Below are 13,804 nucleotides of genomic sequence, written 5' to 3'. Positions count from 1 at the left end.
AATTTTAATCATATCAAATCAACAGTGAAAAAAAACTGTGAAATGATCAAATGACTCTTAGAATAAGGATAAAATAAAAAAGAGAAAAATATGTCGCTTTAACAATAATCATATAAACAAAAGAAGAAGACAACGTGGGAAAACAAACTCAAATAAAGTGAACAATCAACATTAAATTCAATGATGACAAAGATTAAACCTCGATATATGATGAAAGCATTGTTGAATTTGACCAAAGGAAGTAGAAAAAAAAAACCGATGAAAAGAAATGAATCCGGTGAAAATCAAGAATGAAAACATTGAAAATCAAGGTTATTTGTAGTCATAGATAATTATGAATCAATATTGTTATTCAATAAGAAATTAAATAAATTATATGTATATATTCAGTTGCAAAATAACGATAATTATTTCTTCAAAAACAATTACGATCATTTTTATTCTAGCACGTTCGTTATCTACGTGTAATGTACGTGCTTGCTACTAGTCTATATATCTATATATCTAAAAAAAATGGCATTTTAGTTATGAATTTACATTTTTGTCCTCATTTTATTTCTTTTAATAATTAATTTTTTGTCATTTTTAAGGTTTTTTGAGGTTTTTATGTCATTTTGTAGTTTTATTCAATACGTATTTAATTTGTGTCTAATTATTTATTCTAGGTCAAATTAATTGTTTATATTTAATTCATATCATGATGAATTTATAATTTTTTCCTCATTTTATTTAATAATTATTTTTTTTCATTTTAAAGGATTTTGAGGTTTTTTATGTTATTTTGTACTGTTGTTCAATGAATATTTAATTTGTATCTAATTATTTATTATTCTAGGTAAAATTAATCGCTAATATTTAATTCATGTCCTAAAATGAAAGTTTTATTAGTTGAAAGTTATCTTAAAGTCTTTGTCTATAAATCTAAGAAATTTATAAATTTTGTGAACTTACATTCAATATTTATATTTATCGCTATGGTTTTAGGTTTCTAAAATTTTTAACATAATATTTTGATTATTTAGTAATGAATTTATATTTTTGTCCTCATTTTATTTCTTTTAATAATTAATTTTTTTTCCTTTTCAAGGTTTTTCAAGGTTTTTTATGTCATCTTGTAGTATTGTTCAATTAATATTTTATTTGTGTCTAATTATTTATTTTTCTAGGTGAAATTAATTGCTAATATTTAATTCATATCCTAAAATAAAAGTTTTATTAGTTGAAATTTATCTTAAAGTATTTATCTATAAATAACATAATATTTTTATTATTAAACTTTTAGAAAACAAAAATTTAAATCGAGTCATTTGCTTTAATCACCTGGTTCAAAAGAAGTAGAATCATATCATAAATTCAGATTGTATTTCACTTATATAAAAAATGTATTCCTCTATTTTATTCAATCAATTTTTATTTATTTATTTTAATTTGGTAACTAACTAAAATTTCTGGTATTCCATTTTTTAGGAATTAGGACTATAAAACTGTAGGACCGAACGCATGCCGTTTTACCAAAAACTATAGCTGATGGTAATGGTGCAGCTCAAATATTTTCAATAATCTTTCGTAGAAACTAATTTAACATTTTGTAAATCATTTTAAAAGGATGCAAGTTGAAATGATTAAAACGGTTTAGTTGAAGTATTTTCTCAAACACTTTGGATGCTATGAAGAACACATAAAATGCTTCAACAATGCATCTTAAAAATCAGTAGCATAAGTAAAATAACTGCGATAAATAGACCCGGATTTGTTTATGGATGTTCGAAGATTTCAACAACTCCCATGTCACCCTTTTTTCCTTCTCGGAAGGATATCACTAGAAGACTTTGATTTATACAACACATTTGCACAAACCCACTCCAAGACTAGGACTTACTCACTGCCTATCTTAGAACTCTAGCTAACACTCGATTGTAGGTCGCATCCTCACAATTCGCATATAGTTTTACGTCTTTATGCCAAGACTAAAATCACAATCTTTAACGTCTTTGTGTAAAGACTCTCACTCAACTAATCTATGAAATACATCTATCTTTTATATGTGAGTGAGTTGAGTGTGAAGAAATTGACTTTTCACGCTCAAGAATTCAGATGTGTTCTTCACACCTTGGGCTTTGCTCTCAACTAGCTGATTTCTTCAAGTAGGCTGTTCATGCTTTGAATTTCCTTCAAAAGCTTGTGTTTTAACTCCAAGATGTTGTATTTATAGGTTTCAAGAGTGATATAGTCGTTAGACACAGAAATAGAGCCGTTAAAAATACTTTTGTACTGTTTTTGTACTTTTTCTGGTGTTATGCTGAATTCCACTAAACTGATCTTAAGCGAAACTGATCTTTTTTTAACTGAACTTTGGTGCGAAACTGAACTTAGAGTAGTTTGGGTGCTGTAGCAGTTGAGAAAACTCAATTTCGCAATAGTTGAGCAAGCTTTTGTTTCGTAGCAGTTTAGTGAGGTAAACTGAATTGCTAAACTGGATGTCGTTTTGCATGATCCGTTGATATCCGGGCAAAGTGATGAATACAAAAGTTATATTCCTTGATCTTAACTTTCCAACTCCATAAGATTCGGATTTCATATGCAAAAGTTATTCTTGAAATACCAGAGCTGCTCAATATTCGGTTGAATACAAAATCAGTTGAGTGCATACGATCAGTTTAATGCTATATCTCTTGATTCGTTGACTTCTGGGCAAAGTGATAAAAATGAAAGTTGTATTCCTTTCTCTTAGATTTCCACAGAATCAAGAATCACTCAATTCGGAGTTCATATGCAAAAGTTATGCTTAATACACCAGACTGTTCCAAAAATTCTGCATTTCTGTTCCGAACTAGTAACTTCAACGCAGTTTAGCGTCTTTTTAGGATCTGATTCAGTCTTTGACTTGTGAATATGATTTGTAGATCATTGTCTTATCTTTTCAACTCAGGGTGAATCATTCCATTCTGATAATCGAGCTGAAATATGTGGCCAAAATACCAGAACTGATTGAGGTAAACCGATGGTGTATTTTCTGCTAAATTGATGCAATTCAGTTTGGTATTACGACGTCAGTTTGACCAAAATAACATTCGTTTTTTTGCTCAAATGACGTGAAATACAATATGTTCCAAATTGAATTTTCTTTGAAGTTGTTTTAGCGGATAATAATTTGCATCTTTGATCTCTGAGATATCATCAAAACAGTAGAGCTTTCCAAAGATTCAGTTTTGCTAACTTTGAGTTTTGGCTTCTATCTTGAGTTATCAACTTCACACTTAGAGTAAATATGTTAGAAACACAATAACAAATTTTGTTATCATCAAAATCAAGATTTATTGTGTTCCAAAACCCAACAAATTCGTTAATAATTTAACTTGAGAGTTTATATTAGAAAAATCTATTTTTGTATTATATTTTTGTTAGGACATTGTTTATATTATATACTAAATCATTATTTAATGTATTTTAGATTTGATCTTCAAAACCAACCAAACAAAGTTGTTCAATGGGCTAAAAAATATACATAAGAGAATTTTGAATGTATTATGCATAGGCAAGATAGTCGAGAGTCAAAGCAAGTCATGTGGAAAATATGTTTTATCAGACGTAAAAATAATATGTGCTTTAGATAATCTTTATCTTTATACGATCAAATTTTATCTCCGAATAAAATTTTTGAATAAAGTAAAATTTTTTTTCACTAACTTCTTAATTTTAGGTTTTAACTTAGTTTTCAAAGTTTGTTTTTTTCAATGTTTGTTTTTTGTACGCTAAATTTTAATTTTCAACTATTTTGGCCTAATTATTGGCTTGACATTGGAAAATGCTTATTTTGCATCAGAAAATGCTGGCATGTCATAATAATGATGACGTGACATCGAAAATTGTCAGCAATTGGACTAAGAATAGTCGAAAATTAAAAATGTAGTGTACAAAAACTAAATTTTGACAAACCAAGTGACTAAAACTCAAAATGTGACAAGTTAATGAACCAAAAAATTTATTTTCTCTCAAATAAATTACTGTTTTAACTTACAAATAAATAGAAGTAAAATTATCATTTAACATATATTGCTTATGTTGAACTGCAATAATTATCCATACTGAGTAGAACAATCGAAACATGATGTTTGAGCTACAACATAATTTAAAATATTTGAGTAGTACTGTTACCATTGACTATATTTTTTGGAAAAATGATAACCATTCGCTCATACAATTGATATCAAAGTCAATGTCATGCCTTCGATTAACATTGATTGCAAGCATAATATTGAGAAGAAGATTATTTGGTGCAATAATTATCTCATTGCTAGGTAGAACAATCGAAACATAGCGTTTGAGTTGTTGTGTAGTTTAAAAAGATTTGAGTTGCACAATTAATATCACCAACTATAGCTTTTAGTAAAAAGTAAAGCGCTTAATCCTACGGGTTATAACAAAAAATCAATGTTTTTTTTTTACGTTTCTCGACAAACATATAACATTAGTTATTGCTTTAAATTCGTTAGTTAAAAAAATAAATTAAACTCAATGTATAAAGCATGTAATGCTCCACAAGAAAAACATCGATTAGAGATCACAAATCGATCGCAAAAGAAAAAAATATTAAATACATAATGTTCTCACATCAATAGCTAATTAAAAATCGCATCATTGTGACCGAATTTTGAAATTGATCTCAAATATAACACTTAATTAAAAAAGCTAATCAATTTAAAATAGAATATGATAATTAATTTCGATATCAATCAAATAAAATTGTAGTACATGTGCAATTTTCTAATATAAATAAATGTTTGACTACTGTATGGGCCAACAGTTCGTTCATACATGGAGGGGCCACAGTATATTTTTATGTAGTGCATAAACAAACTAAAGAAGCCCTCTTTTAAGGGTTCGGGTGGTGATTTGGTAGGTCCGAACCAACAAACCGACACTGACTCCAACACCAAGGCAAATGCTGAGGCCTAATCCAACTCCCACTCGAACCCCAGCGTTGAACCGGGAAAGCTCCCACTCTTCGCCCTCTTTATTAATTTCCATTGCACTCCAGTACAAATCCGCAAAATCTTCTTCACTTTCTCGTTTGTAATTTATGTAATCTGTAATCTGAACATGCAAAACCTCTCATTAGATGTTTACTCACAACATTGGACTATTTAAAAAAAGGGTAATGCTACGTGTACACAGAGTCTTACACGTTGGGTTACACATGAGACTTAAAATTACATGATTATCCTACATGCATTTTTGAAAGATTTTTTCAAATAAAGTGCAAGGATAATCATGTAATTTTAAGTATAATATGTAACCCAATGTATAAGACTCTATATACACGTAGCATTACCCTAAAAAAACAAGTGATTTCGAGTTTTTCCTTTACAAAATTTTCTGCCCAAATATTTGCGCAAAATATTACTCAAAAACATGTATCAACTGGCTACGTATGATGAAAATACTACCTGCAAATCACAACCTCGTACAACGTCTTCATGGGATTGATGATCAGAGGCATCATACTCCGGAATGGTATTCAACACACCGATTTTTCCATGTCTTTTGCGGTTAAGTGGCAAGGTTTTGGTTAATATAACGGGAGATCCCAAAAAACAACCAGCCACACAAACTTCGAGTGCAGGTATTGTGTATCCCGAATCCTTAAATCGTCTCCCCTTCAAGAATGCGTCACCGAAACGAATTACGGGTTCACAGTCGATGCTCCAATTCTTGGAGCCATTTGAACTCGACAAATCCAAAACCCCCGTGATCAAAAGGTCATCTTTATCGAGTACTACTTCAAATTTTACGTTGTCGGTTAATGTGATAATATCTGTGCCCACAAATGTGACCTCCTCCGATTTCTTGTCTACTCTGTCCCGTCGAAGGACACAAGAGATTCCCTCCCGTTCTAGGGAACAAGCTGTTCCATTTACCTTAAGAATTGTGTCTCGACTTAGAGGGATGAGGTTGAGTATGAGACATTCTGGGGTCGTGCCATCCACAATAAACCTGCTGATTCTGACGTAAAACACTCTTATGTGTAAATCAATGTGTCGGCCTATGGCTATATCACTCATTTTACCATTTCTGTTCGATTCGTAGTAACAATTTCCCATATTTCAGTAGCTTATTTTGCAGCAGTGACCAAGAAAAATGAAGAACAGAAACGAAGAAGCCAAAAAAGAAGGATTTTATTGGGCAAAGAAAATTAAATCACACCTGTTTTGTAGAACACAAGGAAGAAACGGAATCCCAGAAACTCGTGACCTTTTCGAAGCTCAAATTCAGTTCAGGTCGCTCTTTTCTTGAATTATATATATCAATTAGTAAAATAAACAATTGGTGGGTATTTTTTCAGCTGCAATGAAGAGTTGGCCTAAAGGGATATCCAATCATATGAATATAGCCCATCAAAATTAAATCTTGAAACTCTTTTCTCGACCAATAACATAATCTGGGCAGAGAGGCTTTGCATATACAACGAGGTTGAATGATTGGTGTCTTGTAATTACAATGAAAGTTGATTACATAATATAAGAAAAGCCACGGCCAACATAAAATGAATTCAGTCAAAATGGTGTGTGGTTTGAGTTATTGGGATGTGGAGTGGAAGTTGAAAGTGCCAAATCCAACTACGGAAACCATAGTTTAGCTTGTGGCCTGTGGGTGGTCGGAGCCCACGGTTTGCGTCAACTGTGGGCTATATTTTATGAATTCAATAAATATCTAAACAGTATCATTTGTATATTCTGTGAAAGAATGTCAACCAAACACCTTAGATTAACCAAGAAAGATTTGATCTTATCACCGGCCATTTGGATTAGTGGCTCAATTCTAGTCTAGGGAAAAAAATATATCATTTACGTCCTTTAATTTTACATGTTTCCTCTTTAGTTATGTAATTAATCAAATTTGGAAATTTGTTTCTAAATTTTTTTTTGCTATTTGGTCCAATTTTTACCATAATGACCAATTTTAACTGGAAATCACTAATTAGGTTGTAAAATTCAATGGTATGTCAACAAATCTGAGGATTTTTCAATTTGAAAGGAAATAATATAGTGAAATGTCAACTAAAATCCAACCACTTCTATTCTAAATTATAAAAAATAATTTTTTTAAAAAATAGGATGAATAACTCAAAAAATAGGACAAAATGACCAAATGTGATGTCATGTGATCGGATTTTACAGCCTAGTTAGAAATTTTCGATTGAAATTAAATAATTCAATTAAAATCAGACCAAAATTGTCAAAAACCAAAGATTAGCGGACTAATATTGCTCAAATTTGATTAGTTATAGAATTAAAAGAGAAAACAAGTAAAATATATGTCTCAAATGATATTTCCCCCTCAATTTTATGGTCGATTGTTTAATTTTATCAAAATATTTCAAATTTTATTGCAGATTTAGTCAAACGACTCTAAGTACCGAGTAATAAACTGGTTTTTATTATAGAATTTATGTACGTGCATATCCAAATCTTCGAATTAGCTATATAATTAAATTTGTGACAGGGCTATATAAATAAATTTTGAATGGTATAATTTTTTTTAAGTAAGCATATTGTACTGGTATTCTTCCTGGCTATATCGAGGTAATCAAAATTGTATAATAGAAAGAATATTCACATCGCCAATATAAGAAAATTAAAGTAAGATAAGAAAGAAAGAATTTATCTACATATCTCGCTTTTTATCTATTGACTTTCTTATATTCCGCTCAAAAATGTTAGTCCAAAAGTTACTTTATAATTTTAGGTGTATCTTTTGATGACTTATAGCTTATGATCAGGTTCAGATTTTAGAACGAAGACTCGAGTTAAGAAAAAAAACACCTCTTAACTGAAAATGGGAACAAATAAAGAGTCATTTTGCAGAAATACTTCTCGAATATTCTTTGTATATATTTAATTTATCTTGTCAAATTTTTGTCTCAGCGTCTCCAATATTAATCCTTAAAAAAGATGAATTGATGCTAGAAATAATCTGAACAAAATGAAAACAATATAGTTTTGATGATGTCGGAATTTTATCTTGGGTTCGGTCTGGTAGAATGGATCCTCCAAATCTTCGATTAAGTAGGTCGGGTCGGGTACCACCAAGTTCTGCACAGGCAATAACTAGGTCAAGGGGCGCCAAAAGTGTTTTCGGCGTGATCCCTCCGATGCCTAAGTCAGTGTCTTGAAGGCAGAGGGTATGATTAATGCGAAAACTGAGAGATATGAGTGAGTGAATGTAAAAGTGAGAGTGAAGGTGTGATGAGTAATGAAATAGTGAGTAATGAATGAACACAGCCATAACAATACATGTATTTATAGGAGAAAATAGAATAAGTTACCTAGTCGAATTATAACATGTCATGTATTAGGACTCTTCATCCATTGGATTCTTCTTAAGTTTATCTCTATCTTGTGAATATTTGAAAAGATCCAAGCTTATCTCATATATATCAGAGTCCTACTTGAACTAGAAAAGGATACCTGCGGCCCATTAAAAACAGCCCAGATCGGCCCATAATGACCAGCCCTGGTCAAAGTCCAACATAGCCCAAACTGGACTGGACCTTGACATGTTGGGCCATATCGGGTAGGCCCATTATAAACGGGCTCGGGTTGAAATATTTTCTCGGGGTAACAATAGTACCTCCCTAACTGGTCTAAAAGAAGAATGAGTTTAGACCAAAAATATAGACCGGACCCCGAACTACATGTGCCTCTTTTGGACGGCCCAGATTTGAATCCGCGTGATGTGTTTTCAACGAACAGTCTAGATAAAGGTTTGATTAGAACCGAGCTCGAATAAAGAGCAATAGACGACAACCTGATGAAACCAAGCTCAAATAAAGAGCTGTAGATAACAATTGATGTTGCCGAGCGGATCGGGCTTTTAAGAAAACCACGAGTTGCATGGGATTACATGATGTCGAGCTTGGTCGGGCTTTTGGAGAATACCACTGACGTGGATTTATGATGCCACTGATGTGGACTTTTTGATGCCACTAATGTGGGCTTTTGATGCCGGACCTGCCCGGGCTTTGTATACCACTGATGTGGGCCACTGACGTGGGCTTTGAGTGCCAAACCTGTCTGGACTTTGTATACCACTGATGTGGGCCACTGACGTGGGCTTTGAGTGCCAGACCTGCCTGGACTTTGTATACCACTGATGTGGGCCACTGACGTGGGCTTTGAGTGCCAGACCTACCTGGGCTTTGTATTCCACTGAAGTGGGCTTTGAGTGTCAGACCTGTCTGGGCTTTGTATACCACTGATGTGGGCCACTGACGTGGGCTTTGAGTGCCAGACCTGCCTGGGCTTTCTATACCACTGATGTGGGCCACTAACGTCGGCTTTGAGTGTCAGACCTACCTGGACTTTGTATACCACTGATGTGGGCTTTGAATGCCAGACCTGCCTGAGCTTTGTATACCACTGATGTGGGCCACTGACGTGGGCTTTGAGTGCTAGACCTGCCTGGGCTTTGTATTCCATTGATGTGGGCCACTAAAGTGAGCTTTGAGTGCCAGACCTACCTGGACTTTGTATACCACTGATGTGGGCTTTGAGTGCCAGACCTGGCTGGGCTTTGTATACCACTGATGTGGGCCACTGACGTGGGCTTTGAATGTCAGACCTGTCTGGGCTTTATAAAGTGTTGAACCATAAATTGGGCCTTATTACTAAATAGCATGCCCGATATGATATAATTGGGCCTTCCAGCGAGATTGCATGCCCAATAACGTAAAATAACCCAAACAAAAATTCAAGAAAAGAGAAGTCCAACAAATTTGATCACAAGAAAACAAACATTTAATTTTGATGGTAGAAGATGCCTCAGAATATTATTAATAATGATAATAAATAAAAATTTAATAATTTAATTCAAACATAAAGATGATTGAAATACTTATCTCGTTCACGCGTTGTCACTGACGTGACTTTGGATGTATAGCAAGATAATATCTTTTATACTTTGATCAAAGAACAGACTTGATGTGGCAAGCGAAAATTGACCTCAACCATCCAGAATTTGCGCCAAGATGTTCTGAACTCATGATAAAAATTTCAAATAATTTCAACGGTTAGACTTTTTGGAATGATTTTTTCAAGAACACTACTCAAAAATTATGCGAGCAGATTGTACTGCAGCTCGGCAGTCCGAGCCACCTTTTACAGAGCCCCAAAAATCAGATCAAGTTCTTCACCGTTCAGATACTTGATAACTTAAATACGCATACCAAATTTGAACTCAATCCGACGGTTCAATTAATTCCTATGATTTTTTCAAGATTATGATATGCAAGACCTGCGAAGAACACACAGAAGTTGTGCGAGCGAGCAACGTATGTTTGGTGGTCCAAATATGATTGTACAGACCACCAATCACAACTTCACAGTTCATATCCTTGAAAACATATTAATAAATATGTCTGCAAAATTTGAACCCAATCCGACGGTTCAATTAATTCTTATGATTTTTTCAAGTTTCTGATGCGCAAGCCATGCGAAAATATATAGAAGCTGTGCGAGCGAGCAGCGTCTGTTCGGTGGTCCAGATCTGATTCTACAAGATACCAATCATGATCTCCACAGTTCCTATCCTTGAAAACATATTAATAAATATGTCTGCAAAATTTGAACCCGATCCGACGGTTCAATTAATTCTTATGATTTTTGCAAGTTTGTGATGTGCAAGCCATACGAGAATCCAAAATTTGTTTCTTCTCTTGTACTCATCATCTTAACCCTTTGTTTTCAAATTCCCACAGACGGTACCAATTGATGATGTCGAAATTTTACTTCGGGTTCGGTCTTGTAGAATGGATCCTCCAAATCTTCGATGAAGTAGGTCGGGTCGGGTACCACCAAGTTCTGCACAGGCAATAACTAGGTCAAGGGGCGCCGAAAGTGTTTTCGGCGTGACCCCTCCGATGCCTAAGTCAGTTTCTTGAAGGCAGATGGTATAATTAATGCGAAAACTGAGAGATATGAGTGAGTGAATGTAAAAGTGAGAGTGAAGGTGTGATGAGTAATGAAATAGTGAGTAATGAATGAACACAATCATAACAATACATGTATTTATAGGAGAAAATAGAGTAAGTTACCTAGTCGAATTATAACATGTCATGTATTAGGACTCTTCATCCATTGAATCATTCTTAAGCTTATCTCTATCTTGTAAATATTTGAAAAGATCCAAGCTTATCTTATATATATCAGAGTCCTACTTGAACTAGAAAAGGATACCTGCGGCCCATTAGAAACAGCCCAGGTCGGCCCATAATGACCAGCCCTGGTCAAAGTTCAACATAGCCCAAACTGGGCTGGACCTTGACATGTTGGGCCATATCGGGTAAACACATTATAAACGGGTTCGAGTTGAAATATTTTCTTGGGGTAACAAGTTCTGTCTTCAAATAACAGTATTTCTGAATTTAAGTGAGAATATCCCTTTTAAGGCCATATATAGTCTATCCAAAACTTTTAAGCACAAAAGGGAGAAAAGGCACACATTATCACAAGAAACTTCTGTCAATATATTAGCATGAGGAATCCAAGAAAAAAATAGCAAAAAAGGTGTGCAAGTTCCCAAGTTGTGCTAAAAAGGAAATCCAAATATTTCAAAATAGGAAATGGGAGGCAAATAATATAACCACATATATATATGTTTGATAAGAAACCCTCAACATAGAATGATATGTATCTCGAGGTATCACAATCCTTTGTTAAGATCCTACAAAAGTCGTGGAAGTCTTTATCAAATTAATCAAAGCATATTTATAATTAGCGACGGATGGTAATTGGTAAGATGATTTGTGCTACAAAATTATTGTTCAACCATCTTTTATGAAAAAAATTGCAAATAAAATTTTCACCATAAGCCCATATAACACCGAAAATTCCAAGTTTGAGACGAGATTTCAGATTCGAAACTCAATTATAGCAAACTTCTTTTTTCTTCATTCTTACCTCAAGCTCATGCGACACCAAAGTTCTTCATTCTTATCAATAGAACGAGTATATGGAATCTTTGATTCAACCAAAAAACCCCATCGATCAAGAAATCTATGTATGTCGACACGACAGGATCCCATTTTCAACTTGCAATTAATCGGACCAAAGTTTGTGACAAAGAAATGGCAACCATTCATAAATTGAAGATTGAATGTTACTCGGCACCAACGTGGATGATAAGGATTCCTAATATTTCTCCATCATCTTTCAACAACAAGAATATTATTTTTACCTTAAATCTTATTTTATCGATTGGTTATATCCTGCTTATGTTCAGAAATTTAGACAGCCTTTCTAACTCGAATCACATTCATGAGTAGAGTAAAATAAAAATGGGCCCATGTAAAATTTCTGCTTTGAACTTCACCCCATTACACGTGATAGTGTGACCAAGAAAATGTCCTTAGGACAAAGAAACCTCTCTGAAAATCAAGAAAATGTGTATTGTTCTAAAAAAGTGGAGTCGGTAAAGCGCAGAGGCTAGCTCACGTTTAACATCAACTTTTGAAGAAAAATGAAAAGAAAACACGTACAAAGTATACATGAATTATTTCTCCAAGTATAAACACATGAAAATTCAAGATCAATGGGTCACATGTTGCCTCTGAACTTCAAATTTATCAGCAAACACAGCCAATTACCTGCTGGATTCAAAGTTCAAACCATTTTATCTCACGTTGGATCCACCATTACTTCACGTTTTAAAACCTTTTACGGAGCATTTCCAATAAAAAGTTGACTCGTGAGATGTGTGGGATATTAAATGCATATCACAAAATTAACTCGTTTTTAGACAGTCTCATGTGAGTTTTCGGGTTACAATATATATCTCGCATGGCAGATTTCGCCCTGAAAACCACGTAAAACTTAGATCATCTGCTCATCAAAACCTCTCCAAAACTGTGGGTATTTTTTCGGTGAGGTAATATCTTATCTACAAGTTGGTCCTCTTTTGCATGAAAAGTGAACGAACAGCATCATGTCCAGCACACTTTCCCCTTAAAAGTGCAAGTGAAAAAAACCACACTGAGCCATCCAAAAGAACCTCCAATGCTATAAATACAGCAGCTTAAGCTGCCATATTATTTCATCGCACATAACACTGTAGACATTCATAGGATCACCATTCTCTACATATACACAAACATGGGCTCGAATTCGACATGGACATCCAAGCAAAACAAACTGTTCGAGGATGCATTAGCAAGCTTCGACAAGAACTCGCCGGAGCGGTGGCAGCATTTGGCTAGAGCAGTGGGTGGGAAGACTGTGGAAGAGGTGAAATCCCATTATCAGAAGCTGGTTGAAGATATAGATCACATCGAGACTGGAAGAGTGCCGGTCCCTAATTACAAAACTTTCGCAGAAAATGGAAATTTTTCCTACAAAATGATGAATGATCAAGAGCAAAGGTAAAACAAATACTAGCCATTTTATTTACATTTATTTGTTTTGACCCAACAATATTTTTTATCATTTCATTGAGTTATCCAGCTAAGAAATTCTCTCTTCAGCATTTATATTGGAAAATTCGTTTTATAGTCGTAATTTTTTAATGTCGTTTCGAGTCTTCAAGTTCAACGTTTTCTCAATTTTTGGCAGGTTGAAATATCTAAAGCTCCGATGAAACAAGAAGAAGAACACGCACCTAAGCTCCATTGCCTCAATTGCCCTAAAAGGAAAATGTAGAAACCAAATCAATTCGCATGAATATATCAAGTACAAAATGGGTGTCGCCTTTATAGAAACTCAATCAAGTTCACATCTGTAACAAATACAATTATGAAATGGTGTAAATATAA

The 13,804-nt window shown here is 33.8% G+C and overlaps 2 protein-coding genes across 3 annotated transcripts; one reads left to right on the top strand and one right to left on the bottom strand.

The window, feature by feature from the left end:
• Window positions 1-4,711: 4,711 nt before the first annotated feature.
• LOC140866476 (uncharacterized protein At1g01500-like) lies at window positions 4,712-6,555 on the bottom strand. 2 transcript variants are annotated; one of them, XM_073271471.1, is made up of 3 exons: window positions 6,205-6,555; window positions 5,448-6,072; window positions 4,712-5,094 (listed from the first exon to the last, which is right to left on the bottom strand). In XM_073271471.1, the coding sequence occupies exons 2-3, from the start codon at window positions 6,060-6,062 to the stop codon at window positions 4,858-4,860; spliced, it is 852 nt and encodes a 283-aa protein (XP_073127572.1). In that variant the 5' UTR covers window positions 6,063-6,072; window positions 6,205-6,555; the 3' UTR covers window positions 4,712-4,857. The 2 variants fall into 2 exon arrangements, with proteins under 2 accessions (XP_073127572.1, XP_073127571.1); XM_073271470.1 differs by having other exon boundaries at window positions 5,448-6,555.
• Window positions 6,556-13,034: 6,479 nt separating this feature from the next.
• On the top strand, window positions 13,035-13,730 carry LOC140864205 (protein RADIALIS-like 4). Its single transcript, XM_073268206.1, has 2 exons — window positions 13,035-13,414; window positions 13,605-13,730. The coding sequence occupies exons 1-2, from the start codon at window positions 13,149-13,151 to the stop codon at window positions 13,627-13,629; spliced, it is 291 nt and encodes a 96-aa protein (XP_073124307.1). The 5' UTR covers window positions 13,035-13,148; the 3' UTR covers window positions 13,630-13,730.
• Window positions 13,731-13,804: the final 74 nt, after the last annotated feature.

This window comes from Henckelia pumila, chromosome 4 (assembly GCF_033568475.1).
Source record: "Henckelia pumila isolate YLH828 chromosome 4, ASM3356847v2, whole genome shotgun sequence".
NCBI classification, from domain to species: domain Eukaryota; kingdom Viridiplantae; phylum Streptophyta; class Magnoliopsida; order Lamiales; family Gesneriaceae; genus Henckelia; species Henckelia pumila.
The sequence above is the reverse complement of the archived record's forward strand: the minus strand, read 5'-3'. Positions and strand labels throughout refer to the sequence as shown.